Source organism: Exophiala dermatitidis (assembly GCF_000230625.1).
Source record: "Exophiala dermatitidis NIH/UT8656 unplaced genomic scaffold supercont1.4, whole genome shotgun sequence".
NCBI lineage: Eukaryota > Fungi > Ascomycota > Eurotiomycetes > Chaetothyriales > Herpotrichiellaceae > Exophiala > Exophiala dermatitidis.
The window spans coordinates 154,505-180,196 of record NW_008751649.1 but is presented as its reverse complement, the minus strand read 5'-3'; the positions used below and the strand labels follow the sequence as shown (position 1 = coordinate 180,196).

At 53.1% G+C, this 25,692-nt stretch overlaps 8 protein-coding genes across 8 annotated transcripts; 3 read left to right on the top strand and 5 right to left on the bottom strand.

Annotated features, from left to right (window-relative positions):
- Positions 1-814: 814 nt before the first annotated feature.
- HMPREF1120_04412 (uncharacterized protein) lies at positions 815-2,643 on the top strand (the record flags this gene model as incomplete). Its single annotated transcript, XM_009158541.1, has 5 exons — positions 815-896; positions 950-981; positions 1,034-1,113; positions 1,165-1,246; positions 1,300-2,643. 5 exons carry the CDS (start codon positions 815-817, stop codon positions 2,641-2,643), a joined length of 1,620 nt encoding a protein of 539 aa, XP_009156789.1.
- Positions 2,644-3,779: 1,136 nt separating this feature from the next.
- On the top strand, positions 3,780-7,310 carry HMPREF1120_04411 (uncharacterized protein; the record flags this gene model as incomplete). The annotated part of the gene is made up of 1 exon (XM_009158540.1): positions 3,780-7,310. The coding sequence occupies one exon, from the start codon at positions 3,780-3,782 to the stop codon at positions 7,308-7,310; it is 3,531 nt and encodes a 1,176-aa protein (XP_009156788.1).
- Positions 7,311-8,448: 1,138 nt separating this feature from the next.
- On the bottom strand, positions 8,449-10,382 carry HMPREF1120_04410 (peptidylprolyl isomerase). Its single transcript, XM_009158539.1, has 6 exons — positions 10,120-10,382; positions 10,019-10,042; positions 9,521-9,926; positions 9,203-9,372; positions 9,031-9,137; positions 8,449-8,960 (listed from the first exon to the last, which is right to left on the bottom strand). Exons 3-6 carry the CDS (start codon positions 9,768-9,770, stop codon positions 8,765-8,767), a joined length of 723 nt encoding a protein of 240 aa, XP_009156787.1. The 5' UTR covers positions 9,771-9,926; positions 10,019-10,042; positions 10,120-10,382; the 3' UTR covers positions 8,449-8,764.
- A 109-nt stretch (positions 10,383-10,491) lies between these two features.
- HMPREF1120_04409 (uncharacterized protein) lies at positions 10,492-13,966 on the bottom strand. Its single transcript, XM_009158538.1, has 2 exons — positions 11,144-13,966; positions 10,492-11,092 (listed from the first exon to the last, which is right to left on the bottom strand). The coding sequence occupies exons 1-2, from the start codon at positions 13,463-13,465 to the stop codon at positions 10,688-10,690; spliced, it is 2,727 nt and encodes a 908-aa protein (XP_009156786.1). The 5' UTR covers positions 13,466-13,966; the 3' UTR covers positions 10,492-10,687.
- Positions 13,967-14,737: 771 nt separating this feature from the next.
- HMPREF1120_04408 (3-hydroxy-3-methylglutaryl-CoA reductase) lies at positions 14,738-19,183 on the bottom strand. Its single transcript, XM_009158537.1, has 4 exons — positions 18,847-19,183; positions 18,333-18,753; positions 15,532-18,278; positions 14,738-15,480 (listed from the first exon to the last, which is right to left on the bottom strand). The coding sequence occupies exons 2-4, from the start codon at positions 18,666-18,668 to the stop codon at positions 15,105-15,107; spliced, it is 3,459 nt and encodes a 1,152-aa protein (XP_009156785.1). The 5' UTR covers positions 18,669-18,753; positions 18,847-19,183; the 3' UTR covers positions 14,738-15,104.
- Positions 19,184-20,237: 1,054 nt separating this feature from the next.
- Positions 20,238-21,206, bottom strand: HMPREF1120_04407 (short-chain dehydrogenase/reductase; the record flags this gene model as incomplete). The annotated part of the gene is made up of 1 exon (XM_009158536.1): positions 20,238-21,206. The coding sequence occupies one exon, from the start codon at positions 21,204-21,206 to the stop codon at positions 20,238-20,240; it is 969 nt and encodes a 322-aa protein (XP_009156784.1).
- Positions 21,207-21,767: 561 nt separating this feature from the next.
- Positions 21,768-24,276, top strand: HMPREF1120_04406 (cystathionine beta-lyase). Its single transcript, XM_009158535.1, has one exon. It carries the CDS (start codon positions 22,714-22,716, stop codon positions 24,025-24,027), a length of 1,314 nt encoding a protein of 437 aa, XP_009156783.1. The 5' UTR covers positions 21,768-22,713; the 3' UTR covers positions 24,028-24,276.
- Positions 24,110-25,297, bottom strand: HMPREF1120_04405 (uncharacterized protein; the record flags this gene model as incomplete). The annotated part of the gene is made up of 1 exon (XM_009158534.1): positions 24,110-25,297. The coding sequence occupies one exon, from the start codon at positions 25,295-25,297 to the stop codon at positions 24,110-24,112; it is 1,188 nt and encodes a 395-aa protein (XP_009156782.1).
- Positions 25,298-25,692: the final 395 nt, after the last annotated feature.

Genomic DNA, 25,692 nt, shown 5'->3' with positions numbered 1-25,692 from the left:
TGGGCAACGAAGACCTTGATTCCTTACCTTTACCGGCATGATCTGCAAGACCGCTTTCCCTTCTTCTAGGGACGGGCTGAGAGTCTTTGGCGGGTCGCTCCAGACGAGCTGTGAATTCGGCTCGACGGACACCTACACCTGCGGTGTTCAAGCCTGCAAGGAAGTAGCAAGGCTTGTACATGCACTCCGCCAGCAGCATATAGGCTTCTTTGACAAAATAAAAGCTCTTAGATCTCGGGTCTCAAGTATATGCGATCAGCTCTGGACGATAGGTAATGAGAAGCGTTTAGAGGAGAGAGGATGTAGGCTCAAATGGACGGATTAGGAGGACATCACGCAGAGAGGACCGTGGTCCTCCTGCGGCATTAAATCACGGTGCATGACAGCTCGTGTATAGGTACTATCGCTGCCGTAGACGAAGAGGACTCGTAGGAAACCGAGGACGAGATACGGAGTAAGAGAAACGGCACGAGACAGGAGCTGACAATGCTTGACAGGACACGGTTCGCTGAGGGCTTTGAATGGAACTGAACTGGGCTGAAGCGTGAGTGGAAGTGTGTCTCGCGGCGTGCGTGGCACTGACCCTCTAAAGCCTCAGTCCAGCTGCGCTCCGTCCGACATCCAAACAATAAGTTCAAGCGCGGCTCTACAGTCCAACAACACGACGCTGCCCCCATCTCTTCAAATTATCTCTTGCATTGGTCTTCTTGTTGCCAGTCAAGGGGTTTCGCCCTGATTCTTGACTCTTGTTGTCTTACGAATCCCTTCATTCCTCATTCCACCTAGGTCCGTCCCGCTGCGTGCCTCAGCCAACATGGATTTCGAAAGTCTCAAGAGTCAGGTCAGCAACCTGACGCTTTACGACATCAAGGCCGGAGTGCGGAAGGTGCAAAATGGTAGAGCAGTGTCCGGTTCTCATTCTGTCGATTGCCACTGACCAGTCGCGCAGCCGTCATGAACCTCACCGAGATGGAAGCAAAGGTTCATTTCACCCCCTATCTCTGTCTTCGACTGGTCCTGACATCCATCCTAGGTTCGCGAGGCAACCAACGGAGATCCTTGGGGCGCATCTGCAACTTTGATGCAGGAAATTGCCCAAGGCACACATAACTAGTAGGCCAACACCCTGCTCCTCGGCTTCAGGTGTCTTGCTGACCGTGGCAGTCAACAACTGAACGAAATCATGCCCATGATCTACAAGCGATTTACAGACAAAACAGCGGAAGAGTGGAGGCAGATATACAAAGTATGCTGTTCATGTTGATCCGGTCTTCCTCAATGCTCACACAGATGTCGCAGGCGTTGCAACTTTTAGAGTATCTCTGCAAACACGGTTCAGAACGAGTCATCGATGATGCCCGGTCGCACCTCTCCCTCATACGGATGCTGAAGCAATTCTACTACATTGATCCGAATGGCAAAGACCAAGGGGTCAATGTCCGCAACCGGTCCGGCGAGCTGGTCAAGTTGTTGAGCGACGTCGACACCATCCGACAAGAACGCAAAAAGGCTCGAGCCAACAGAAACAAATACAGTGGTGTTGAGGGCGGTTTGGGTATGGGAGGTGGACTGTCCAGCGGCAGCCGCTACGGCGGGTTTGGCAGCGAGACTGGCGGATTTGGCGGCTACCAAGGAGAAGTCTATGGCGATGGCGGCGGCTTCGGTGGTCGTGAAACCGACTTTTCTGGCACACAACGCCGGGCGGACCAATTTGAAGAATACGACGAGGCGGAAGAGGCGGAGCCCGCAAGACCTGCGAGAAGTACTACCAGCCGAACGACGACCCCAAAACGAGCGTCGCCGAAGCCCAAAGAGCCGGAGCAAGACCTGTTTGACTTTAGCAGCGAACCAACAACGACCACATCGAACGGCAAGGCTCCTGCGACAAGTTCTTCCGGCCTCGGTGAATTTGGGGCTTTGCAGGGCAGCACTGCGAATGACGACGATGAATTTGACGACTTTCAATCCGCAACGCCGGCAGCCCCGGCTGTTACGAGTCCTTTGGCTAGTATTGTCCCTCCACCCACTACTTCGACTACGACCTCTGCTACACAATTTGCCGCTCCCAAACCAGTTGCTCCTGGCCAAGCTGCGGGCTTCGACAATATCTTCGCCACCGCATCTCCTGCTCTTTCAGCAACCTCTTCGGTCATGTCTCCCGCGCCGTCGACTTTCTCTCCCCCTCCAACACAAACAGCAGCAGCCCCTCTTCAGCCGACGGGAGGGTTCAAATCCACGGGGCCAAACTACTTTACTCCTGTTCCCGTGTCAATCAATTCCCAGAGCGGTCCAGCTTCAAATGCGACACCATCAGGAATTGGCGCAACGTCGCCTACTTCGGCAGCCTCGTTGGGCAAGCCAACTCCTAAAGCGACGTCTGGTGCTGGTGGTGACGTCTTTGGCTCGCTCTGGAGCACGGCTAGCAGCAAAGCAGGAGTCAAGACCACAAGCAGTGGGTCCCAGAAAGGACCGGATTTGGCGAGTATGGCTAAGGCCAAGTCTCAGGCGGGAATCTGGGGAGCGGCTTCAGCTGCCAGTTTGACACCCGCCGCGAGTGCGACACCTGCGAGCAGCAATGCCGCGTCGGTGCAGGGGAAACCCAGCGCGTCACTTGGCAACGGGCTGGACGATCTTCTAGGCTAAGGGTTGCAGCCCCAGAATACCTGGGTACGGAAAAGCGACGTTGAGGAGTTTGGACAGACAGACATAAAGTTCTATGACCTGATGGTTGGTACGCTCTTGGTTACTAGTAGCAATTCAGATTACGGTAGTTACCAAAGGTGGCTCAATAGCTCTGCCATCGTTGGTGTCCTCTCACCGAGCTTAACCGGCAAAGAGCATTTGTGCAACCAGATACTACCCGGTAGTAACGAAGACTGAAGAAGCTTTCGAGTTTGGTACAACTATTAATTGGCAGTGAATTTATTTATTATTAGCAGCCGGACGGTGCACAGAGCAGCGGAACACCAAAGTCGTACTTTAGGACGGAACCCTCCACAGTTGGTGCTGCGGTTCCACAGTGGTTGAGGGCGTGGCAGGTTCTTTTGCTGGGAGGCGTCGTTGGTGTTTGTGTTGCGAGAGGTTGGATTAAGATGCTGATGGATATTGAGCACAGGCACAGAGCTACAAGATATATCTCAGGAGGCCTCGAATGACACTGGCCACAAGCTTTGCTCATGTAACACAGCACATCGAAGCAAGACATCTTCGATCCCTCCATTCAACCACTCTCGGTGCTGTACAAACTCCCTACTCTAGACTCTGCCGTCACCGCGCATCCGCCGGACCCTTTGCGACCCTTTTCGCCATCGTCCTTTGCTGCCGCTGCGCCAATCACTTGCAAGATGGCGGGGTGAACAAGCATCATCTTTACCAGCGTTTCATCGCCATCCACTGCTACTACTGGCATCTCGACTAGCACCGTAGCAAGTGCTCCGTGATCACAGCATATTTCCTAATCCATCAGGTCAGAGTGTCCATTGTTGCTGTTGCTTCATCGTCCTGTCTGGCCTCAACTGTGCATATATCCATCCCATCCCTTTGGTCATACTAACATGTCCGACAGGCCCTCGCACAAACGCTCCAAGAGCTCGCGAGTGCTGAATCTGTTGCGCAGCGACAACCCGGCGCGGGACAGTGGCTCAGAGACCGAGTCGCCCAACACCACCACATCAACAACTGGACCTTTCTCCTCGAATACGACTTCATCAACCCAGGCGGCCGCTTCCGACGCTCCTCGAATTGCCCCCTTGACTCCCTCCATCACCAGAACGTCCCAAATGACGATGGACCCCAATGAACACCCGTCAAGCCCGGACCAGGCTCACAAGGTCCCCTCCGGCGTTTCTCCGGGTCCCAGCGGCTCAATAGAAGACTCGGTGCGAACATTCAGAGTATTCGAAGTCCTTCGAAGTAAAGACACGGCCGCGATTTCCAAAGCTATTACCGAGTCTGTCCCCTCTGCGAGCAACCCCCAGCCGATCCCTGGCACGACTATACTTCACCTAGCCGTCCAGTGCGCCGAGCAAGATGTGGTGGAACAAGTGATAAGAGAAGGAAAGGGCCTTGATATCAATGCCCAAGACAAAGAAGGAAATACCGCTTTACATCTGGCTGCGCAGCTCGGCCGGACACCGGTGGTCAGACACCTGCTAGAATTACCCGACATCAATGACTCCATATCCAACAGACAGGGCAAGTCGCCGATCGATCTGGCTCGCACACCCGAGATCTTCCAGCAGCTGCAGCTTGCCCGATCCATCTTTTTGGATGATAAGATCAAAGAGATTCACGCCGCACTGGGGCAAGCTGACTATAAACGAATTGAGGCTCTTTTGGTCGAGCCTCGTGTTGAAGGGACATTGGACGTCAATGCCTTGGAGCTTCCAACCGACCCTGTGACGGTGCAAACCGGAGGGACACTCCTCCACGAGGCAGCACGCAAGCGGGACCTTCAGTTGGCACAAATCCTGCTGCTTCACGGGGCGGACCCCTTCAGGAGGGATCGCAAAGGCAAGCTTCCGCAGGACGTTACCAAAGATGATAGGACGCGAGCCATTCTGAAGAAGTCGCCCGCCGCCGCCGCTGCCCAGAGGGGAATTCAAGAAAAGGCAATCCTAGGAAACCATCCTTCTCACGCTCGCTCCGCCGCAGGGGCACCTGACACGAGTAAGGATGCCCGCGAAATGAAGGGCTATCTGAAAAAGTGGACAAATTATACAAGCGGCTACAAGCTACGCTGGTTCGTCCTCGAGGAAGGCGTGCTCAGCTACTATAAACACCAGGACGATGCCGGCTCTGCATGTCGAGGCGCCATCAATATGCGCATCGCCCGACTGCATATGGACCCGCAAGATAAGACAAGGTTCGAAATTCAAGGAAAGTCGTCGGTCAAGTATCACCTGAAAGCCAATCATGTCGTTGAAGCCAAACGATGGTTTTGGGCTCTCAACAACGCCATTCAATATGCAAAGGACGAAGCCCGAGAGGAGGAAAAGAGACGCACTCTAGACAACGACACTCTACGTCATGCCCGTGTGGAGTCTTCAGACCAACTCAGTCTGATTGCTACGAGCACGCGGTCCAAGCAACCTCCTGCTTCGCTTGGGGTTGCTGGAGGATCTTCCCGAGTGACTCTACGCCCTGACGTGGAGGGAGGTTCCGTGTATGAGTCGAACGACCCCAGCCTTGTGGGCGAGGAACTCCAACTCATGCCCACGAACCCTGCAACTGCAACCATTGATGCCGAGGAGGATGCGGATGGGGATGATGCCAGCAGTCGCGAAGTCCATCAGCCCGGGAGCAAGGATGCCTTGAACATCACAGCACAGTCTGCCAAGCTGCAGCTCGACCTTCTGTCTCGTGTCTCTGAAGGGTTGTTAGCTCGCCAGTCATCCCAACCTGACACGACCTTGTCTGATGAGGATGTCTCTCAAGCCCTCGCCACGTACCAAACGGCCGTGAGCAGTTTGAACGGATTGGTGACGGATTTATTGAAGATCTTCCGTGACCGAGACGCATACTGGCAGTATCGTCTGGAGAGAGACGCCGACGCTCGCCGGATGTGGGAAGAAAGTATGGCCAAGCTGGTTTTCGAGCACGAAGACCTCAAGAGGTCCATTGCGGAATCAGAAGAGAAGCGCAAGCGGACGAAGCGCGCCTTGAAGGAGGCGCTAGAGGGTCAGTCCAGGCCCGCCAGTCGTCCCGGCTCAGTAGCGCAACAAGAATCTAAGGAGCATATTCAATTTGAAGAAGCGGTCGAGGACCAACCGCCACCGGCCGTCCGAGGCGAAGTCCAGCAGATATCCGTCAAAGAACGTTCACGGCGGAAGTCATTCACTCGAGAAGGAAACCGGAGAAAGTCCATCATCGCCCAATTCACGGACCTTTCGGACTCTGAGTCTGGCGACGACGAAGAGTTCTTCGATGCCATTGATGCGGGAATGGTGGAAGTGGTGGAGCCCCCGCTTCTGAGTCCGCCGCCAGTGCAAGTGCCGTCAGGCCAACAAGAGCAGGAACAGGAACCGTTTTCGGAGCTGGATGAACGGGCCAAGAAGCAGATGGAGATTGTGCCATCGTACGCCGGCTACGAAGATGGAGTGCGGCACAGGCTGAAGATGGATGCAGACGACCGGCCGAAGATTTCGCTCTGGGGGATTTTGAAGAGTATGATCGGCAAGGATATGACCAAGATGACATTACCCGTGTCTTTCAACGAGCCGACGTCACTTTTGCAGCGCGTAGCAGAAGACATGGAATACGCGGATCTCCTGGACATTGCAGCGGACAGACCAGACTCGACCGAGCGATTGGTTTATGTTGCGGCGTTTGCAGCGTCGGAATACGCCAGTACAATCGGCCGAGTGGCCAAACCGTTCAATCCTTTATTGGGTGAGACGTACGAGTACGTCCGACCAGATAAAGGGTATCGGTTCTTCATTGAACAAGTCAGCCATCATCCTCCGGTTGGCGCCGCACATGCCGAGTCTGCTCGGTGGGACTACTGGGGTGAATCTGCGGTGAAATCCAAGTTTTACGGCAAGTCTTTTGACATCAACCCCTTGGGCACTTGGTTCTTGCGTCTGCGACCGTCCAAAGGCGGTCCACCGGAGCTGTACACGTGGAAGAAAGTGACCAGTTCGGTGGTTGGCATTATTACAGGTAATCCGACGGTAGACAACTACGGCGCCATGGAGATCAAGAACTGGAACACGGGCGAAGTGTGTCTGTTGGATTTCAAGCAACGCGGCTGGAAGGCCAGTTCGGCGTACCAGGTGATGGGCAAAGTAATCGGTGCCGACGGAGTGACAAAGTGGAGTATAGGAGGGCGATGGAACGATAAGATTTATGCCCGTTTCACTGAAGGATATGAAGATCAAGCTGTGGGTGGTGCGGCTGGTATAAATGGCCAAGGTCAAGGTCAGGGCCAAGGCCATCAAGCAATTCTGGTCTGGGAAGCCCATGAACGACCACAAGGCATTCCATTCAATCTGACGCCCTTTGTGGTGACGCTCAATGCCCTTCCGGACAATTTAAGACCTCATCTCCCGCCCACAGATACGAGATTGAGACCGGACCAGCGCGCCATGGAGGACGGCGAGTACGATTTTGCAGCGACCGAGAAGAACCGCGTCGAGGAGAAACAGCGCGCCGCGCGAAGGAGGAGAGAAGCTGCCGGCGAGGAGTGGAGGCCCAAATGGTTCGAGAAGAAAACTCATCCTGTCACGGGTGAGCCGTATTGGGAGTATAATGGCCAGTACTGGAAGAAGAGATTGGAGCATGATTGGAGCATGTGTGATGATATTTTTTGAGCACAGATAACAAAAAGGGTGTGGTGGTGGGATGGAGGAGGACGAGGAGGTGGTGGTGGTGGTGGTGATCGATGGTACTACAGTACCTCCCTTATGATATGATTTTATATGATACGATACTATGATACTTGTTGTTTTCGTCTTTTTCTTTTCCTTCTCCTTCTGCTACTGCTACTCGCTCGTCGCTCTTTGGCGGTGTCGTTATCACCACCTATGTACTGCGTGCTGTAGGTACCTACCTAGGTATATAGTTATATTTGTGGATTTTGATCTTTCTTCGAGCCGTACTGGGAATAATATACCTAGGTAGGTAATGCAGTGGCCAGTACTCCCACTGGAGTGGAAGAAGAAGAAGAAGAAGAAGAAGAGATTCGACCACGACTGCAGTATCATGATGTGTGATGATATTTCTGGAACAGCCAGAAACCAAAAAGGGCGTGGTATATCTTACGATATGATATGATTCTACGATACCTTACGTACCTACTCTTTTTATTCCCCCCCCCCCCTCCTTTTTCTTTTTTCTTGTTGTCCTTATCATTGTAACTCCGTAGCTACCTTCCGTTTGGGTAGGTACTCCTCCTACTAAGTAATGGCAACAGAAAACTTGACCAGCTTGTACCACTTGAACGATTCCAAAGGTTCAGTTCACATGCTTCACATGCTCAGCGTAGTGTAGTGTTGTGCAGTACTACCACAGTACTACTACTAGTATTCTATTTCCAACTGGGACGCGGGGCAGAAAGACGCCATAAGGTAGTTGCATATCCCCATAATTTTTTTTTGTTGCTTGGTACATACAGTACTTGCCCCTCCGTTCCTCATTCTCACCCCTCGCTCTGCGCCCTCGTCTCTTGCTAGGTATTCTGGCCCCTCCCTCGCCTCTGTCACACATGAGGTACTAGTACTAGAACTCGATGGTGGGATCATGCAAAAAGTGTTGGGACCAGACGAGGCACTTTGAAGGGACATTTACTGGTGTACCTACCTACCTACCTACCTACCATCCAGGTGACCTACTACTAGCAGTTGGTGCAAGAGGACGAGGAACTGCTACTAAAGTACTAGGTAGTTGAAACAGGCACTAACTGGCACCAGCGATGTAAACATAAACAAACATACGAAGCTACAGTTGGAATTGTATGGTTTGAACAGAGGATGAACTTTTTTTCATTCCATTATCAAGCTTCTGACTTTGAATGTGGTCTTCTTTTCTAAGTCAAAGTCATGATAGCCCCGTTTTGCTTGTCCTCCATCACTTGAGTGCTGGTGTGCATGTGCAGCATTGTACAGTTGACTTGTCCCTTTTGATTGTCTGACTGCACACACAGCCCACCTTCCGGTCAAGCAGATCCCGCGGTATTATTTGTTTCTCAAGTACCGCGTGATATAAGCGTTCGTTCATGGGTGATCTGCCTGCCAGGCAAGTGATAGGGCCGTTATCTTGCACCCGTCTATTTCTTTGGATCGGCACCGGCATCGACAATGGTAGGCTTGAAGTTGAGCTTGACCTGACCGGTGCCAGAGCCAGTGGACTCGAGTTCCTTGACGACCTTCATGCTCTCGGCATCGGCGACCTCACCAAAGACGACGTGCTTGCCATCCAACCACGAGGTGACGACGGTGGTGATGAAGAACTGGGATCCGTTGCTGTAGTGCAAAGTGTTAGCAAAACAATATATCCGAAAGAATTCTGAACTGGAATTGTCCGTCCACTTACGTGTTTGGACCAGCGTTGGCCATGGACAACAGACCAGGCTTGTTGTGTTGCAACTTGAAATTCTCATCTGCGAATTTCTCGCCGTAGATGGACTTGCCGCCAGTGCCCTATTGTAACAAATGTGTCAGCACATTGTCGCATTCCTTTCTTGAGGTAGCTGAGGTATACTGACATTGCCGCGGGTAAAGTCACCACCCTGCAACATGAACTGAGGAATGATTCGGTGGAATTTGCTGCCCTTGTAGCCAAAGCCCTTCTCGCCGGTGCACAGAGCACGGAAGTTCTCGGCAGTCTTGGGGACTACGTCGTCGAAGAGGTTGAAGTTGATGCGGCCTCGCTTAGCTGTAGCAGACAGAAAATGTCAGTGACCAGGCCAACAAAAGCTGCGGCAATAACAAAGACAGCCAGAGAAGACTCGATATTTCTCCAAGACACAACACTAGTGCTTCCCTGTAGCTGCAAAAGTTCAAACCAAACAGGGGTCACTTACGAGGAGGAACCTCGCCTCCCGAGCGTTGAGCATCGGTGCGGGCCTTGTCGAGAGCAGCGTCGGTGTACTCGACGTCGAACCAAGCTTTGATCGTCATGTTGGCGGAGGAAGCGTGAAAGTTACGGACAGTCCAAGGAGCAGAAGCAGAAGCAGAACGTAAAGGTGCAGCACAACGGTGAGAAAGAATCTTCGATGAACGAAGAAGAAAAGAAGTGGTGGCAGTGGTGCGCGGGGTTATGTAGCAGGCCATTTCTGCAAAACGAGGGGTGACGCCGTCACTGAGTTCACTTGTCCGAAGTGAAGTGCTGGAAAGTTGCTGTGCTGGGATTAATGCGGGCCAAGTGGCAGCTCAGTGGCACTTTGCGTGGCTGTGATTGGGGCTGAGCAGCACAAAAATCACGTGAGTCTGCGGATGCACTGCAAGTCAGTGGTGGGTCTGGTCTCAATCACGTGATCAGACATCGGCCAGGAGGAAAGGAACGGAAGAGCAATGCTCACTGAAGGTAAATTGCTATAGTATATCTGTGCAGGCCATCTCAATGTCAGACAGTCCGTCAGACCTCAAAGCTGGGTACTAAGCTAGGAAGAGCTCCTCTTACCGACAATGGTCTTCTACCCCAAGCTAGACTGGTGATATGGCGAGAATGTGAAAAGAGGTGCTCAGTCGACGATGTCGTAAGCAGGTAAGAAAAAAGATCGGAACAAAATCCCAAATGGAGCTGAGGCGGATGCAGGTGGGTATAGCTGCAGGTGGAATGGAAATACTGTACAACGTACACAACCGATGTCGTCAAGATTGGTCAACCTACAATTACGCTGGCAGCTGGAATGGAGAACAAATGACTTGACCCGGCAAATTTATACCATACAACGAGCTTCTCTGTTGCCAGCTCCCGACGGTATGCCGACACATTGGCAGCTCTCACCAGACCCACCATGAACAAAAGCAATGTCACATGACAACGGAAAAGGGGGTTCATCCTCAGGGCCAATCGAACACTTCACAGGACATCGTTTTGCCTTCTTCGAGACACTCATCTTATTACAATATCTGCGATTCTTTCATGACCAAGTACTACCTAGGTACCTGCTTTCGGGATAATGATTTACAAGTATAACGGTCCTACGAGGGTCCGCCGCTAGGGCTATCTGAAAGGGTAGCCGGCTTCAACTGAAATCGTCATCGCCATGCCCGACTTCAATGGCCATGATCCTCGACACCAGTTCCTTGGTCTCCCGAGCAATTTGGAATGCCAAAGGCGGTAGTCTTTGGGTGATCTCTTTCCCCTCGGCGGCGTTGCCATAGCTGGCGAATTCCGAGCTCGCCTCAAGCAGCTGGTCTCGGCATCCTTGCAACATGGTCGCACTCACATGTGACCGTTCGGTCAACGTCGCTTTGTACGACGATGGTTCATTTGCCGTCCGATCCACCGAGCTGAGAATGTTTTCAATGGTGGTTGCAATAGCGCTGATGTGGGTGCGAATAATCGACAACGTCTCCTCGTTGCGCACCGCATCCACCATCGAGGTAATGGACTCGACCAAACCATCAGTTTGATCTTCCAGGTACATCTGTGCACAGCGTCAGTTGTAATCCTAGCTTTGAGTAGCCACCAGACTTACCTTGAGATCCTCGAGCTCTGCTGCCTCGGGAGTCGTCGCGTACCCAGCCTTGATGCCAAGTCCAGTTCCATTGACATACGTAGAGCCTCCTCGATGGTGAGAGTTTAGACCCACGTGGTTTGTCTCCTTCTTGATGTCGGACGGCGTGCTCAGGGCACTATAAACACTTTCAACAGCACTACGCCGCCTCAGAGATTTGCCGACGTCGAAATATCCATTGCTTTGCAAGGGTTCCAAGGCATCGTCATCCGCATCCTCGAGCTCGCCATCAGGAGTGGGCCGAATCTTGACGATATGAAGAAGATCCACCACAGCCGCCGTGAGATGCGAGGCAGCGGCATCAACTAGACTGACAGGATAGAGTCCGTTGGCCGAGGCAAAGTTCTTTGAGGCTGTAATCAGATTATTGGCTGTGGCGGATACCTTGCTCTTGAGCTTCACACGTCTCTGTTTCAGCTCATCGTCCTTATCCGTTGGAGCTTCTGCATCGATATCGGACGTAATTCCACGCACAGCCAAGACAACCGTCTTCATATGATCCAAAACGACTTGAGGAGCGTCTGATCGGGCAATTCGGAGCAATTCATCGATGGAAAGTTGAAACCTAGTGACATGGACATCCTTTACCAGTCCATCGCGGTCATGGAGCCCGCTTGCAAGCAGACTAGCATCAGTTCCAGGAACGCCGAGCCCCAAGGAACTTGATCGAGCCTGGCGAAGTTGTGTTTTGGCCTTGACGTATCTCGATTTCCATTCTTTCACCTCTTCCTGAAGCCTGTTGACTTCAATCTGCAACCTCTCCTCCCGTTCAAAGTCGGCTCCACCCGATTCTGCCATTGCTCTCATTTCTTCGAGATACTGTTGCCCTTGCCGGCCCACTTCTTCAGTCAGTTCTCGTTGTTGAGCTAGCTGCTCTTTCAACGCCTTGTGCTCCTGATCCAGTTGGAGATATTTCGTCTTCCACAAGACATCTTCTCCACTATTCCGAGATCCATCGGCCTTGAGCTTTTCGAGTTCTTCTTTCAACGACCTGTTAAGATTTTCGGCCTGTTCCAGCTTCTCCTCTAAGCTCCTTTTGGTAAGGCCCCATTCGTCGCTCTGTGTCACTAGCTGCTGGAGTTGTTCATCTTTCGACTCCAGTGTTGCCTCCAACTCGGCCAGCTTATCTTGTAGCTCGTTGACCGCCGGCCCGATAGTTTTCGGATTGGGCGCCAGACTGCCTCCGCTTTGCGAAGTGGCCGAGGTATCACGATCACTCCTTGGGCTGGTAAGAGAGCTTTCCAACCCAAAGGCGTCACTAGAACGATCATATCGAGAGTCCGTAGCCTGTGCATCATCTTCGTCTTCGACCATGACGCTCTTGTTAGGAGTGATGGTGTTGCTCTGAAACTGCCGGGCCATCGGCCGGCCATAATCGGTTGACGGTGGCGGGTTGTCAAACTGAGGAACGTTCGTGACGGATTCTTGCCTCTGCTGGTAGCCCTGCGGACCAGAACTTCCAAAGGTCTGAGCCCTTTGTGGGCCTGCGAAGCCATTGAGTCCATCCCGTGAAGAAACGCTGGCGACTGGACCGCGTGACTGTGACCGAGAACTTTCCCTTCTGGCGCCTTCGGGCCTGGCGAACTGAGGGAATCGTCTCTCCAATTCACAAAACACATCGGTGGACAGGTCTCTGAACCTGGGAGCTTGAAGAGTGGACAGCTTTTGCCGGGCTTGATTGCGCTTTTCGTGGAAATCCGGGCGCGGCTGTAGAAAGCGGGGGACATTCTGCTGTCGTGGCGGTCGTCCCGGCAAAGGCGCTGATGCTTGTCTCCTTTGCAGCTCGTCGAAGACATCGGTACTCAACTCGTGGAACTGGACCGGCGACAGACGAAGCAGCTTGTCCCGCGCCTTGTTAGGGCGTGGAGGCGCCTGAGCACCTCCTTTCAGATACCCCTTTAGAACAGTGTAGTGTTGGAACAGCTCTGCCTCCATCCTCTTGTATTTCCTGCTCTGCTCGTCCGAAATAGTCCCGTCGCTAGATCTTGAGTTCGCGATCGATCCGGTGCGGGAAGAGCCTCGAGAAGCGCCGTCGGACAGACGCGGTTGACCCATGGGATCCAACGGGCCAGGCGCAATGTTCATGTTTGCCGGAGGCGCCGGACGTAAAGGCATTCCCCTGGGTTGAGGATAGTCCTCTCCTGTGGGAGTATATGGAACATAGGGTCCATCGTTTCGTGGGATCTGGTTATAGGCGTTGACACCAGACCATTCACTGCCATTTGTAGATACGGGGGACATCAGGTCAGAGCCCCTGCTGGGAGGCGCCATGGCTGCTTGCATTGTGGATTGTGGTTTGGTTGCATTCAACCCTGACTGTGTAAGGAGGGTAAATGGATCTTTCGCGCACTCGGTAGACCGCGGGATGTATGAAGCCGATCTATTATGCAGTCAAGCAGGTTGAAACACGATATGTCGCTATGTCAGAAGTTCGCAACGAGACAAGGAGAGGATGGCTGCAGAGGCCAATGCGCAGGCGCGACCGAACCCAGAAGACAAAGAGAACGCTGGCGGTGGGTGTTTGTCAGGGTCTGAAAGAGAGGCTTGTACGCTCCAGGCTGTCCAGCAGACTGTGCATGAGACAAATGATTGTGAAGTCGTGGTATGAGAAAGACAGAAAAGAGTCTTGGAGATGTGACGGGCGCCCTGATCCTTCTCACGGTACTGTCACGGATGGTGCCAGTGGTGGTTACCTACCTACGAGAAAACGGAAGACAAGACACTGGCACTGGCGCTGCGCGTGTCGTGTTTAGGGTTGCGGGTGCCAGTGCCGGTGGTTTCTAGGTGTTGCCGTGTGCGGTTTAGGCAAAGTTATGGGCGGCAGGCGAGGAATGAATCAATCACAATGCTCGCTGCTGGGCTGTCCTAGGGATCCCTTTCCTGGTCCCTGTTCCAGTTTCCGGGCGGTATCACTGCCTAAACTTGAACCAAACTTCGACTTCGATCATTTCTTACTTGCACCTGCGCTACAGTACAACTCACCCCGGCTCCCTCTTCGAGTCTTTGAAGTTCTCTGCTGAGCTAAAGTAGAAGCGACAGCCACACCGAGACCTCAGAATACCACACTCCAGGTCTCTATCTCGAAACTCCTACACAGTGCGTGACTGTATATCCTAATGTGCGCACGACTCGTACAACTACTACTACTATCTCTGATTCTCCGACCCATCAACCTTTTCCTGCCCCTTAAACTAGCTGACACTGCAGTAGTAGCATCGTCGCTAGCCTCCAGCCTTCCGTGCCTTGGGGCGCCAAATGCCTCCTTCTACTGGCTGCAGTGGCCTTGAACCCCTGCCGCTACATCAGGGGTTCACAGAACGCGACTCGATGCCATCGCGTCCCTGACTAAGTAGTAACGTGAATCTGGAGACCCGCGCGGTGGCTTGAGAGGCATGTCAAACCATTATTGGAGCCATCGAATTCCATTCCCGATCCAACATCTGGCCCCAGGGCCGCCCGATCCTTTCCAACGCTTCCAGAACAAATGTTTCCATCGTAGCAAGTGAGAGCGAGATGGCGTGGGAAAGAGCACCAGCTTCTTCAGAACCGATTACGTTGCCTTACAATCGTGTATTAGATGTATATGTTTGCGCTAGGCTGACCGGCCTCGACTACTACTGTAAGAGTGTGCGATGTTCCTGGAAGCCGTGATTAATGGCCGCCTGTCCATTCCTCGACCAGCCTTTTTCCGTCCCCAGTGGCGCCTTTCCTCGAGAATTTCACGGCCCAGAGCCGTGCTTGTACCTTGACCGCCTCTCGTTGAGACAAACCTGATCCGGTGATGCCCAGAGCGCGTTGAAAACTTTTGAACCCAACACCAGGCCGCTCGGATGGCCGTCTTTTGAACGCCGTGCGCTCAAATTCCCATATTTACAATGCTGTTTGTGTGTATATCATCATCAACATGACGACCACGGTGCTCTCATTTCCCATTCGTCATCTTCAGGGACGGCGGCACACCAGATCCAGACGCATTCTGGGCTCGCAGAAAAGGTTCCACCGCAGCAGACACGGGCGTCGCTGTTCTGGTAGGAGCAGCACTGCGATTATGCGCCATGTGCGCCCGGACCAGATGGCCTGCTGCAAGGGCACTGCACAGACTAAGCTCACCCGCGAGGACGCCGGCAGCGATAATGCGGGCGAGTTGACGGGCGTTGTCACCTGGGTTGGTTGGGTGAGCCCCTCGAACCCCAAGCATTTCCAGCATCACCGACTGGGCTTCGAGAATGGTGCCTCCTCCAATGGTGCCCACCTCAAGCGATGGCATAGACACGCTGATCTGAAGGTTGCCGTTGTTGCTGTAGCGAATTAGTCACCGACCTCAAATTCACCAGCAAAAAATTACTTACTTCTTCATGACCGTGATGCAATTACCACTCTCCACCACTTGGGCAGGATCCTGACCCGTAGCCAGGAAAACGGCAGCAACAATGTTGGCAGCCTGAGCATTGAACCCACCGATACTGCCAGCCATTGCGCTCCCGATGAGGTTCTTGGAGATGTTCAGCTCCACCAGAGAATCCACGTCGATTTTAAGGACACTCTTGACAACATCGCCAGGAATGATGGCCTCCGCAACCACCGCCTTCCCTCGGCCGTCGATCCAGTTGATCGCTGCGGGCTTTTTATCCGTGCAGTAGTTCCCGGAGACGGTGATTGTCGTCATATCATCAAAACCGCACTCCGTGGACATGACGGAAAGGGCCTTTTCCACGCCCTTGGATATCATGTTCATTCCCATGGCGTCACCGGTGGTTGTTTTAAACCTGATGTAGAGGTAGGTGCCAGCCAATGCCGTCTTCAATGACTGTAGCCTAGCGAATCGGCTGGTCGAGTTGAAGGCCTCTCGCATTCGCCCTTGACCCTCTTCCGAGTCCAGCCATACCTTTGCCTCAGCAGCCCGGGCAAGGGTTGGGAAAGATACACAAGGGCCACGTGTCATACCGTCACCGGTGACAATCGTAAAGGCACCACCGCCAGCGTTGATGGCCTTGCATCCACGACTCACACTGGCCACCAAGACACCTTCAGTGGTTGCCATTGGCAAGAAGTAGCTCTGGCCGTCAATTGTCAAGGGTCCTGCAACACCCAGCGGGAGGGGCAGATATCCAATGACATTTTCACAACATGCGCCATGGACAAGTTCATAGTTGTAGTGTTCGTACGGGACCTTGGACGATTCCAAAACAGCCGCAAACCGTTTGGTTGCTGGAGTTCTGGAAACAACTGCTCTCCGCACCTTGACAGCGCGGACAAAGGATTCCAGCCGCGTCATGGCCTCAGGGTGCTCAAGGGTTTTTTCAATCGCATAACCTGCGATCTTACCCTTCAGCGACAAATCGATGAGTTCTTCATCCGTGAGGAATGCGGCCTTTTTCTCCTTTAGCATTTGCTCACGTTCCTCTGGCGTTCTAGTTGAGGCCTCGCCGGCATCGAGCTGAATTGGCTTAGGCTTAGGCGCTTGCGGCAGTGCCAGTTGTGGCGCCGTAGCTCCAGCTGGGGAGCCTGTCGTCGAATGAGGCTCTTTCAAGCTCCAACGAGCCGCGTTGAACAAATAGCCGTTGAGAATCAAACTCAAGGTCAACGCGATCAGCACCCATTTGCTGAGGACCGGGTCTTCCAAACTCTTGAGGACTCCTTCAATAACGCGGCCACCCACCACATTGAGAAACTGGTCGGTATACTCGTAATCAAAGAAGCTCAAATCATCGGGCGAGCCAGGCTTATGCACAGAGGGGTGATCCAGCTCATACTTGATTGGCGGCAGAACAGTCACATAGGTTTCAATCTTCTTGCTTTTTGCGGCAACGTAAATGGCATCCAAGCCATTTTCCGCCACCTTGAAGGGGTCGATAGGTGCGGGAGTTAGAACACTGGGGATGGTCGCCCCAGTGGCCTTGATACTGCTGGCCGTGCGGAACGGGATGGTGCAAAGATTGATCAGGTTCACGATGATGAAACCCGTGACCATCCAGATCTTGAACTTCGGCACGCTGCTTGCTCTGATCTTTTGCCCAAAGATATTGAATCCCGCTCCCTGTTCGGGCTGACCAGTGGGCCAGTCGTTGTTGGTGGCAACATTCTCAGCAACCCGGTAATTGATGCCATCTTCTTCGAGAGCTTTACGGAGGGCAACATGTCGCTTGATCCGGTTGATCTCGAGCTTGATACACAGGATGGTGGTGTAGAAGGTGAACAATAGGAAACAGTCATAAGCCAAGATCCAAGCCGCCAGGAAACAAAACTGGCGAAGTCCGCCTTGGATGCCGGAAGCCGCGCCAAGAATGAGGATGGCGATTTCGATGGCGTAGTCTCGCACAATCTCGAACCCGGTGTCCTTGACTGCCAGCTGGATTGCTTCTTGAATCGAACCGGGCGGGTTGGACAAGCTCGCAGATCCACCGGCACTTCCATTCGCTGAGCCCGATTCGGGTCGTCGCTTGGTGTCATAGGAGGCCGAAAGAACAGCCTTTGTGAGAATGATTGACTTTTCAAATCCCACGGTGACAACGAGAAATGGTAGGCCTTCTGACAACAGAACCATATTTATGGGCACACCAAGCTTGGTGGTCGTGACCAAGCCGAACAGGAATGCGAACAGACTGGAAAGTAAGACCGAGATCGCCAACCAAGCATTGGAGCCGAGTCGCTTCATCGAGAGGAACAGGGAAATGAAGGTCAGATGCATGGAAAGGTAGCCCAGTGACATGATGATGATGTCCAGCGTCTCTGCATGTTTGATAAGATCCACAAACGAGCTCCAACCCTCGCTGAGCCAGGTTCTGTATGATCCCCGAGCACCATTGCCGTTGAGTCGGGCAGCTTTCATGACCCAAACCGCATGTTCGTTCTCCTCCGTCGCAACGTCTCGGGCGGGAAGCTCCTGTGCGGCTCGCAAGAAGTCCTCCATTTCCGAAAAATGGGTATAGAAGGCGAGGGAGGTATCGTGCGAAATCGGCGAAAGGAGGTTTGAGGTGGTGGGAATATTGATGGCAGTGACATTGTCAGGTATGGGGAGATCCTGGGGCTCAGGTGCCAGCTGTAACGATGAAGAGTCTGGGAATACCAAGGTGATCAGGGCATAATGATCCGCTCCCTGTCGTAATCTTGTCAGTCCAGAATCCGTCTAGAGTTCCATCGATTGCTTTACCAAAGACACCTGTGGCACACCAGAATCGTCCGCGAAGTGCCATTTCCAGGCACTCTTCTCTGAAAGCTCCAATGTGCGGCTGCCCTTCAACAGCGCTTCAACATCCACCTGGCCATTGTGTTCCAGAGACTTTACGCCACTGTCAAATAAGCTCTCTTGCAAGAGGCCGACATATGAGGTGCTGGCAAGCAAAGCAACCAGGACAATTGTATGGATCGGGTGTTGACAGGCAATGTCTGATAAAGCGAGCAGACGGGAGGTGACGGTACGGTTCAGCCAACTGTCGCTTTTCCCTAGGGCGCGGAGTTGCTTTGGAAGAAGGGAGGAGCCTCGCATTTTGACGGCGACTGACTGACTGGTTTGAAGAAAGAGACAAAGTTTGAAGAGAAAAGGTCAATCCTATCTTGCCATGCTCAGGACACTAAAGGGACAGTTGATCGCGTGTCAGCCGTGCGAATAAAGCGAGTCATTATGAGGACCAATATCCTGCGCGGCGGTCAAGGAAAAAACGTACCGATGCTGACGGGTGGCCTCGTGCCTGGAAGATCTCAAAGCACCGCTCAGCTAGGATATCTCACAGCAGCTGACAGGAGTAAATAGAACGCTGCGCAGGAAGAATGAGGGCGTGTCGTACAAAGGGAGAGATGGTGGATAAGGGTGGTTCTCGAGCTGGCAAGCAGAAGAGGTGTTCCACTTCGCTGCGCGGGTGGCAGTCCAAGTCAAGTTACAGACAGGCCCTTGACTTTTGCTAGACGATATCGGATGCTCTAACATCCCAGTGCTACAAGGACTAGTGCAAAGGGTGGGCACTGTGAGAACAACGACATTCAAAAAAATTTCCCAGATTTTCTGCTGGGGAACGGCAGATGGTGACAGGGGCCGAGAGCCTAACTACAAGCCTAATAATCTACCAATTGGACGCGTGGACGCCGCCCGAAGTGCCTGCTAAGCTCACCCTGCAGTCAGTCTTAATTATGGCCTGCGCCCCTGCAACAACGCCATCACGCCGCAGTCTGCGCCCAGTAACAATTCCTCGTTAACTTCTTCCCATCACCGTTTTCCCTAACCATTGTACCCTTTCCACGCCACTCTACATATTCCCTGGCCGGGATGAGAGAGCCACTGAGCAACGGCCTAGATCCTGCTGAATGACGACTAGCGAGTCCGTCGACGCAACAGCCGCCGTCTCTCCAACGGCTGTGGCAATCGTGGGCCCATCCGGCATCTCAAGAGCACGAGAGCCCCAGAGAGAGCCCACCAATCGTTCCGGCGCTTTCGTCATGGGCAATTATAATGCCAGCAGATCTGTGCCTTGCATGAGTACCTAGGTATACCATTCTGGCCATCATCCCTGTAATTATCCAAATCTCCAAGTAAACATGTTTGGTGGAAGATTTGGACTCCTTGTCGTCGTAGTCAGACTTGCGTACGTTTACCTTCAAGCTGCGATCGTCTCTACCAACCAGCAGAATAAGAACGGTGGCAATCGCAGCCGCCCAACATGATCTCATGAATTTAGCCTCGTGCGAAATCCAACATTACTACGTCCAAAGCAGTCTCGTGCCACACGTTTTGGTCGCTCGTCTTTGGAAGGCGAAAACGTAAGAGAGAGAGACAGAGAAGCGGCAATGAATGATAAGTTCGGTTCGCTGGTGCGGTATTTGCATAAAAGTTGTCAGAAAACTTGGGTTGGTATGATATGTTGATTATGTATATGCTTGAGAGTGGCTCTCAACAGGGGAGGAGGAGATATTTTTTCTCTTCCACAGGTGAATACTTCGCCAATAAACAAATCCTACTTCCAAACACCGTTTGCCGGACTTGACAACTTGTAACGTTGGTATCTACTGAACACAGTGACACCGTAACTGCCAGTACAGTCTGCCTGCTGTACGATCCAGTCAATCACTTCAAAGACTCGGAGCTGATTCCCGGCTGGATCTGATCCAGGATTTCGGCCAACTCCTTCCAGATCTTTTCTGAAGCCTTCTTCCCATCCTCGCTCCTAACGAAAGGCGAGAGCGCGTTGTCATTGGGCTCACAGTCGTAGATGTATTTGCCGTGCGACTCAGGGCCGGCCTCCGCGGCCGAAACCAAGGTGCGACTGCCGACCTCGGTGGATCGAGCAAGGAAGAATTTGAGAATGGACACGAAGAAGGGCCCGTCGCGCGAGAGTTCGGAATGACAGAGACCTGGGTTGACGTAGTTGAGAATGACGCCCTTGCCTGCAAGTTTTGGCGCGAGAGCACGACATGCGAGCACCTCCAGGAGCTTGCTGGCTTGGTACCGCTCGTTCATGTTGGCCGTCTCCCTGTTAGACAGGGTGGCGAAGGTGTTCGGGGCCTTCCATTCCGGGAATTTGGCCCAGGCGTGGACCTCGCTCGAGACGATGATAAGGTGGGTGTTTGTGTTATGGTCCCGTGCTGTCGCTTCAAGTTGGGGCAGGAGGAGCAGTGAGAGCAGGAATGTGCTGATCACATTCACTGTGATAGTCCGCTCGTGGCCCTCGGCGAGCTCGTACTTCGACGTTGCGATTCCAGCGTTGTTCAAGAGGACGTCGAGCCGCGACAGGTTTTTCTTCGCTCGCTCGGCGAAGGCTTTGACGGACTCATATGATGACAGATCCAATGACCATACCTCGAGCACGTCGGGACTGCAGTGGGTGGTCTTTTCAATGTCCTGTTTGGCTGCTTCGCCAGCGGTGGTGTTCCGAACGGCGATAATGACTTTGGATGCGCCCAATCGGACGAAGTGGCGTGCTGCCTCTTTCCCAAGTCCAGTGTTGGAACCTGTCACGATGACGGTTTGGCCGGCGAATGATTTCGTCGGATACCTTGGTGTAACAAAAAGCTGGGAATATATGAATGAAACCATGGTGGGGGTCCAGGCACGGCAATGCTAAAGTTGCGAACCCTCTTGTATATGCCGCTGGCGGACAACAGAGAAATTCTCAGTCCTAGAATGGTGGAACGGAATCTGGTTGACTCAGGAAGCGACGAGGCAGAGGACTCTGAGCAAGTGTAGTATACAGCGAAGAGGAAATGAAAGCGAGCGATGGAGAGCGCAACCCGCGTTTATATAGTCATGACGTCCAGGAGATGGACCTAGTTTAGTTCCTTTTGTTCTTCAACCCTCCCGTGAACTTAATAGTCAGCACCTAGCTATGACAGCAATCAAGCCGCGCATTGCCCTGTGTATCGCCGGGGATAGCAGTTTGGATGGATTGGACCTTGTCAAATTCGGGATTAAGCGAAAGAACATGGAAGTTTCACGTCTTAACGCCGGACTTGCCTTTCGCGAAAGACAACCTGGGTTCTGATAGGACGAAGGAGGAGGACATTTCGAACTTCGGAATCGGAATGAGTCTTGGCCCGGAAAATAGCAGCTAAACCAAGTCGAGAGAAACCTTCCGAGAGGGCGGGACGAGCGAGACCTGCTTGACATATGAGTTGCGTCCGCACCTAAAACACATCGGTGTGTTCCACGGCCATGCCGGGATCGTATTGGCTCTGTCCAGCGGCACGCCTGAGGTGTCTCTCATTGAATACAGTGACATAGCTTCCTCCGCCGGTCGGAAAGTCAACCATCAAAAGCCGGCTGAGTTTCAATAATGTCAAAGGCCCCCTGTAACGGACGAAATATGCCCATACCTAGAACCTGGGTAGATATCATTGCAGGGCAGTTCAGGGAAGGCTTGAGTGGCGTCATAGTTGTGGTCTGTAAATATATCCTGGGCACAGCGACTTGTACACACGCTTTGTTTTCCAATTCTGTGGGAACAGATCGAAGCGCAACCCTCCCGAGGCAGCCTAATCACACCTAACAGCCAGACTGAGGAAGTACATGCTTAAGCTCGAAGGATCCAACGTAGCAGGAGAGTCAACAACTGCTCGATACTGAAGAGCACTTCGACGAGAGAAGGTAACAGATTCCAAGCTCACGATGGACGAATACAACGAACACCTGAATGAAACCGAAGCCTGAAGCGAAGCATTGGAGGAGACTTGAGGGACTGTATGGATTACCAATATCTGACTAATGCCAGAGATGGGCGACCCCGTTTGCACGTGATATGACGGTGCCTTGTCAATGGCACGCCCTTCCGACTCAACTCCGAAGTGCCCGCATCAGTCCCGCCGTGGATCGAGCACGTTATCGGACACAGTCCGAGTCCGCATTTCGAGGTTGAGGACTGCAGTCGTGAACAACACCTCTTCCCAGGCGAACGGCCACAGTACAATCTCAGTTCACCATCTCCGCTCGACTATTCCCAAGCCTAGTGGTTGGGGGTAGAGGATCTGGAATATCCTGCCGTCATAGAACTTCGACCGAGATTGTATTTTGTTCATTTTGTCGACAATTCGTTGTCGCTGTCTAAACAATGGCTCCAACCACCACAAACGGCGCTCAGGTCGACTCCGATGACTTCTCAAAAGTCTCTCGTGGTCCCGTCGACCCCCATACGGTCGAGGACTTCCATACGCTGAGCATCCAGCAGTTGTCTCCTGCGACACAGGCGATTCATGCCGACGACCCGCTCAACGTCGTCGACGATGTCGCTCCGCCTATCCATGTGAGCACGACGTTCCGGTACGACAAAGACCCATCCCGGCTGCGCCCTTACTACGAACGTGAAGAACCCATCTTCGAGCCCACCGAGCATATCTACTCGCGACACACCACGCACAGCAGCTCGCGCCTTGAAGCCATTCTGGGTGTGCTGCTGCACAACCCTTGCCTGACATACTCGTCTGGCCTGTCGGCTTTCAATGCCCTTGTCACCTTCCTGAACCCCAAAAGAGTGGCGATCGGTGCCGGATACCATGGTTGCCATGGTGTATTGAGGTTGCACCAAAAGTTGTCCGGGCTGAAACTGCTTCCTTTGGATTGCAAGCCCGAGGATCTTCAAGAAGGCGACTTGTTGCACTTGGAGACTCCGATCAACCCCACCGGCCAAGCCTTCGATATCCAGCATTATGCCGACATAGCTCATTCACGAGGCGCCTACCTCAGTGTCGACGCCACCTTTGCGCCGCCACCCCTGCAAGATCCGTTCAAGCATGGCGCAGATATTGTTATGCACTCAGGGACAAAGTACATTGGTGGACACTCCGACATGCTGTGCGGTGTTCTGGCGGTGAAAAACAAGGAATGGATTCCAAAGATGGTGGATGAACGATTGTACCTTGGCTCTGTCATGGGTGGGCTCGAAGGTTGGTTGGGCGTGAGAAGTGTGCGGACAATGGAGTTGAGAGTGATGAAACAGAGCGCGGGCGCACAGAGGATTGTCGATGCGCTTGACGGAGCATTGACCGGCCATACTGTCGGCACAGGATTGTCCCAGTCGGACGCGGAAATCATCAAGTCGGTGGTGAAGCAAGTCTTTCATGCAAGCCTGCAAACCGAGGACTACAAAACTTGGTTGAAGAAGCAAATGCCAAACGGGTTTGGCCCGGTCTTTTCGTTGGCCTTGAAGTCCCCTGAGCTTGCCCGCGCTCTGCCCAGCAAGCTCCATCTCTTCCATCATGCCACGAGTCTTGGTGGAGTGGAAAGTTTGATCGAGTGGCGGACCATGACGGACTCGTCTGTGGAGAAGGATCTTTTGAGAATAAGTCTTGGTATTGAAGACGACAAAGACCTTCTTGACGACCTCATCCAGGGCTTCAAGGCCCTCAAACAAGAGTTCAGACTCTGATTGGACTTCAAAGATAGATCATAGACGTAGAAAACAAGAGTGACAAGGCCGTCAGGCGCAGCGATCGGGTCAGACGAAAGGGTCAGATCCATTGAGATGGCTGATGCCCTTCGACGGTGTTTCTTCTGCTCGACGCCGTACTTGAGGTATTGTCGTCCGCAAGAATTGATGCATCCCTCTCAAGATGCAGACGCAGCATGTCTCCTTCTCTAAATGGCGCTTGTAGATCGTCCTTGGCCGGCTCCTTTCTAAGTATAGGATGATCCAGCGCTTCTGGCATAGGTTGTGGTGGACGGACAGGACGCATAGGTCTTGGTGCAAGTATCTGCGTCGCTTGAGGGGGGTTATCTTGGCCAGCTGCCGCGCGTCCTCGGTTTCCCAAGCCTAGAGTCATCTCGAACTCTTTGTCCAAAGGCGATGAGGTGGTGGCCGGTTCCGCTCCTGTCTGCACCCTGCGCAACCCCCTAGGTCGCAGTATATCCGGCATGTCGGGTCGATGTGGCAGGCCTCTTTGAGTATGCGGATTGTTTGCCGATGCTGCCGGATTGTCTGTTGAGCTGGGGCCCTGGTATGATTGAGAACGACTTTCGACTGGTGAGAAAGACCTGGCCCTCGCCCTCGCTCTGGCTTTGGATATCTCCACTGGAGGGATAAGAGCCTCGTCACCGCCTTCCCCGATGATGACCGGCGGAGCTTCGATGAAGGTGACACTTAGTCCTCGCCCACGCCCTTTTCGCTTCGCTAGCGAACTTGCTGATTGACTCCGAGTATGGGTTGCGGGACGGAGATATTCAGCAGATTTGCCTTCCTGACGCTCGTGCAGTATACCGATAGGCTGGGCAGCAGGCCACCTCTGGGACTTCGACACATCGATGCGCGGCACTGGCACGGGAACCCGTCTCGGCGACTGTCTAGGTCTAACAGCAAAGGAGTCTGTGTCCGCCGTCGAGGGTCTTGAGAACTGTTCATGCTGCGAGGTTCGAGCGTTGGCTGACTCGGATATGGGACCCAGTTCAGGGTTGTTGGACGATGCGTGTGATTCATGGCCGGAAGTCCAACTAGAAGTAGAGGTTCGGCCTGCCGATAGAAACTCCTGCACGTCGTCACTGAGGATATCGTCCGACTCTTCACTCCTGTCCAAATGTTTCTTGAACTTGCTCTTTGTCCGCGCCAGGGCACCCTTGAAGCGCTCTCGTCTAGATGTTTTGTGGTTATCGGAAGAGGTGTGGGTGGTGGTGGCATGATTAGCCTTCTCGTCCTCGTCCATCATCTTGAAAGTCCTTCAGCGATCGGTACATTATTGTCTGGCGCGGTCACCTCAAGCGCCTCGGTCGATTGTAGCAGGGGAGAGAGGATGAGGGGTTTGACCAACGCGCGGCCCGCAGGATGAAACAAGTGGACCGACAGCGTGAAGTCGATGGATGTCAAAGCGGACGAAGAAGGTGGTGTGCCCTGGCAGGAACAGGCGCAGGCGGCTGGAATGCAGTGTGCGAGGTCTGGAGTGAAGCGAGATGCCCTGATAAATCATTGTTGCGTGCACGTCTCCAAGCACTACTTAGTAGGTATACACCGACACACAAGGGTGAATGAACCTTTCAAGTTGGCCAGCAGTACGTACTATCCCTTAGCTACACGACCCTGAGATACTACTACCTTCAGCACCAC

Excerpts from the sequence above, each read along its gene's own strand:
- HMPREF1120_04410 (XM_009158539.1), bottom strand. The coding sequence starts at position 9,770 with ATGGCCTGCTACATAACCCCGCGCACCACTGCCACCACTTCTTTTCTT. Across the intron at positions 9,373-9,520 it reads GGGAGGCGAGGTTCCTCCTC|CTAAGCGAGGCCGCATCAAC; the intron begins GTAAGTGACCCC and ends TGTCTGCTACAG. Across the intron at positions 9,138-9,202 it reads GTGACTTTACCCGCGGCAAT|GGCACTGGCGGCAAGTCCAT; the intron begins GTCAGTATACCT and ends TTGTTACAATAG.
- HMPREF1120_04409 (XM_009158538.1), bottom strand. The coding sequence starts at position 13,465 with ATGCAAGCAGCCATGGCGCCTCCCAGCAGGGGCTCTGACCTGATGTCC. Across the intron at positions 11,093-11,143 it reads CAGAGCTCGAGGATCTCAAG|ATGTACCTGGAAGATCAAAC; the intron begins GTAAGTCTGGTG and ends CGCTGTGCACAG.
- HMPREF1120_04408 (XM_009158537.1), bottom strand. The coding sequence starts at position 18,668 with ATGCGAGGCTCCTCCCTTCTTCCAAAGCAACTCCGCGCCCTAGGGAAA. Across the intron at positions 18,279-18,332 it reads GTGTGCCACAGGTGTCTTTG|GGAGCGGATCATTATGCCCT; the intron begins GTAAAGCAATCG and ends AGATTACGACAG. Across the intron at positions 15,481-15,531 it reads TGCATCACGGTCATGAAGAA|CAACAACGGCAACCTTCAGA; the intron begins GTAAGTAATTTT and ends AATTCGCTACAG.
- HMPREF1120_04406 (XM_009158535.1), top strand. The coding sequence starts at position 22,714 with ATGGCTCCAACCACCACAAACGGCGCTCAGGTCGACTCCGATGACTTC.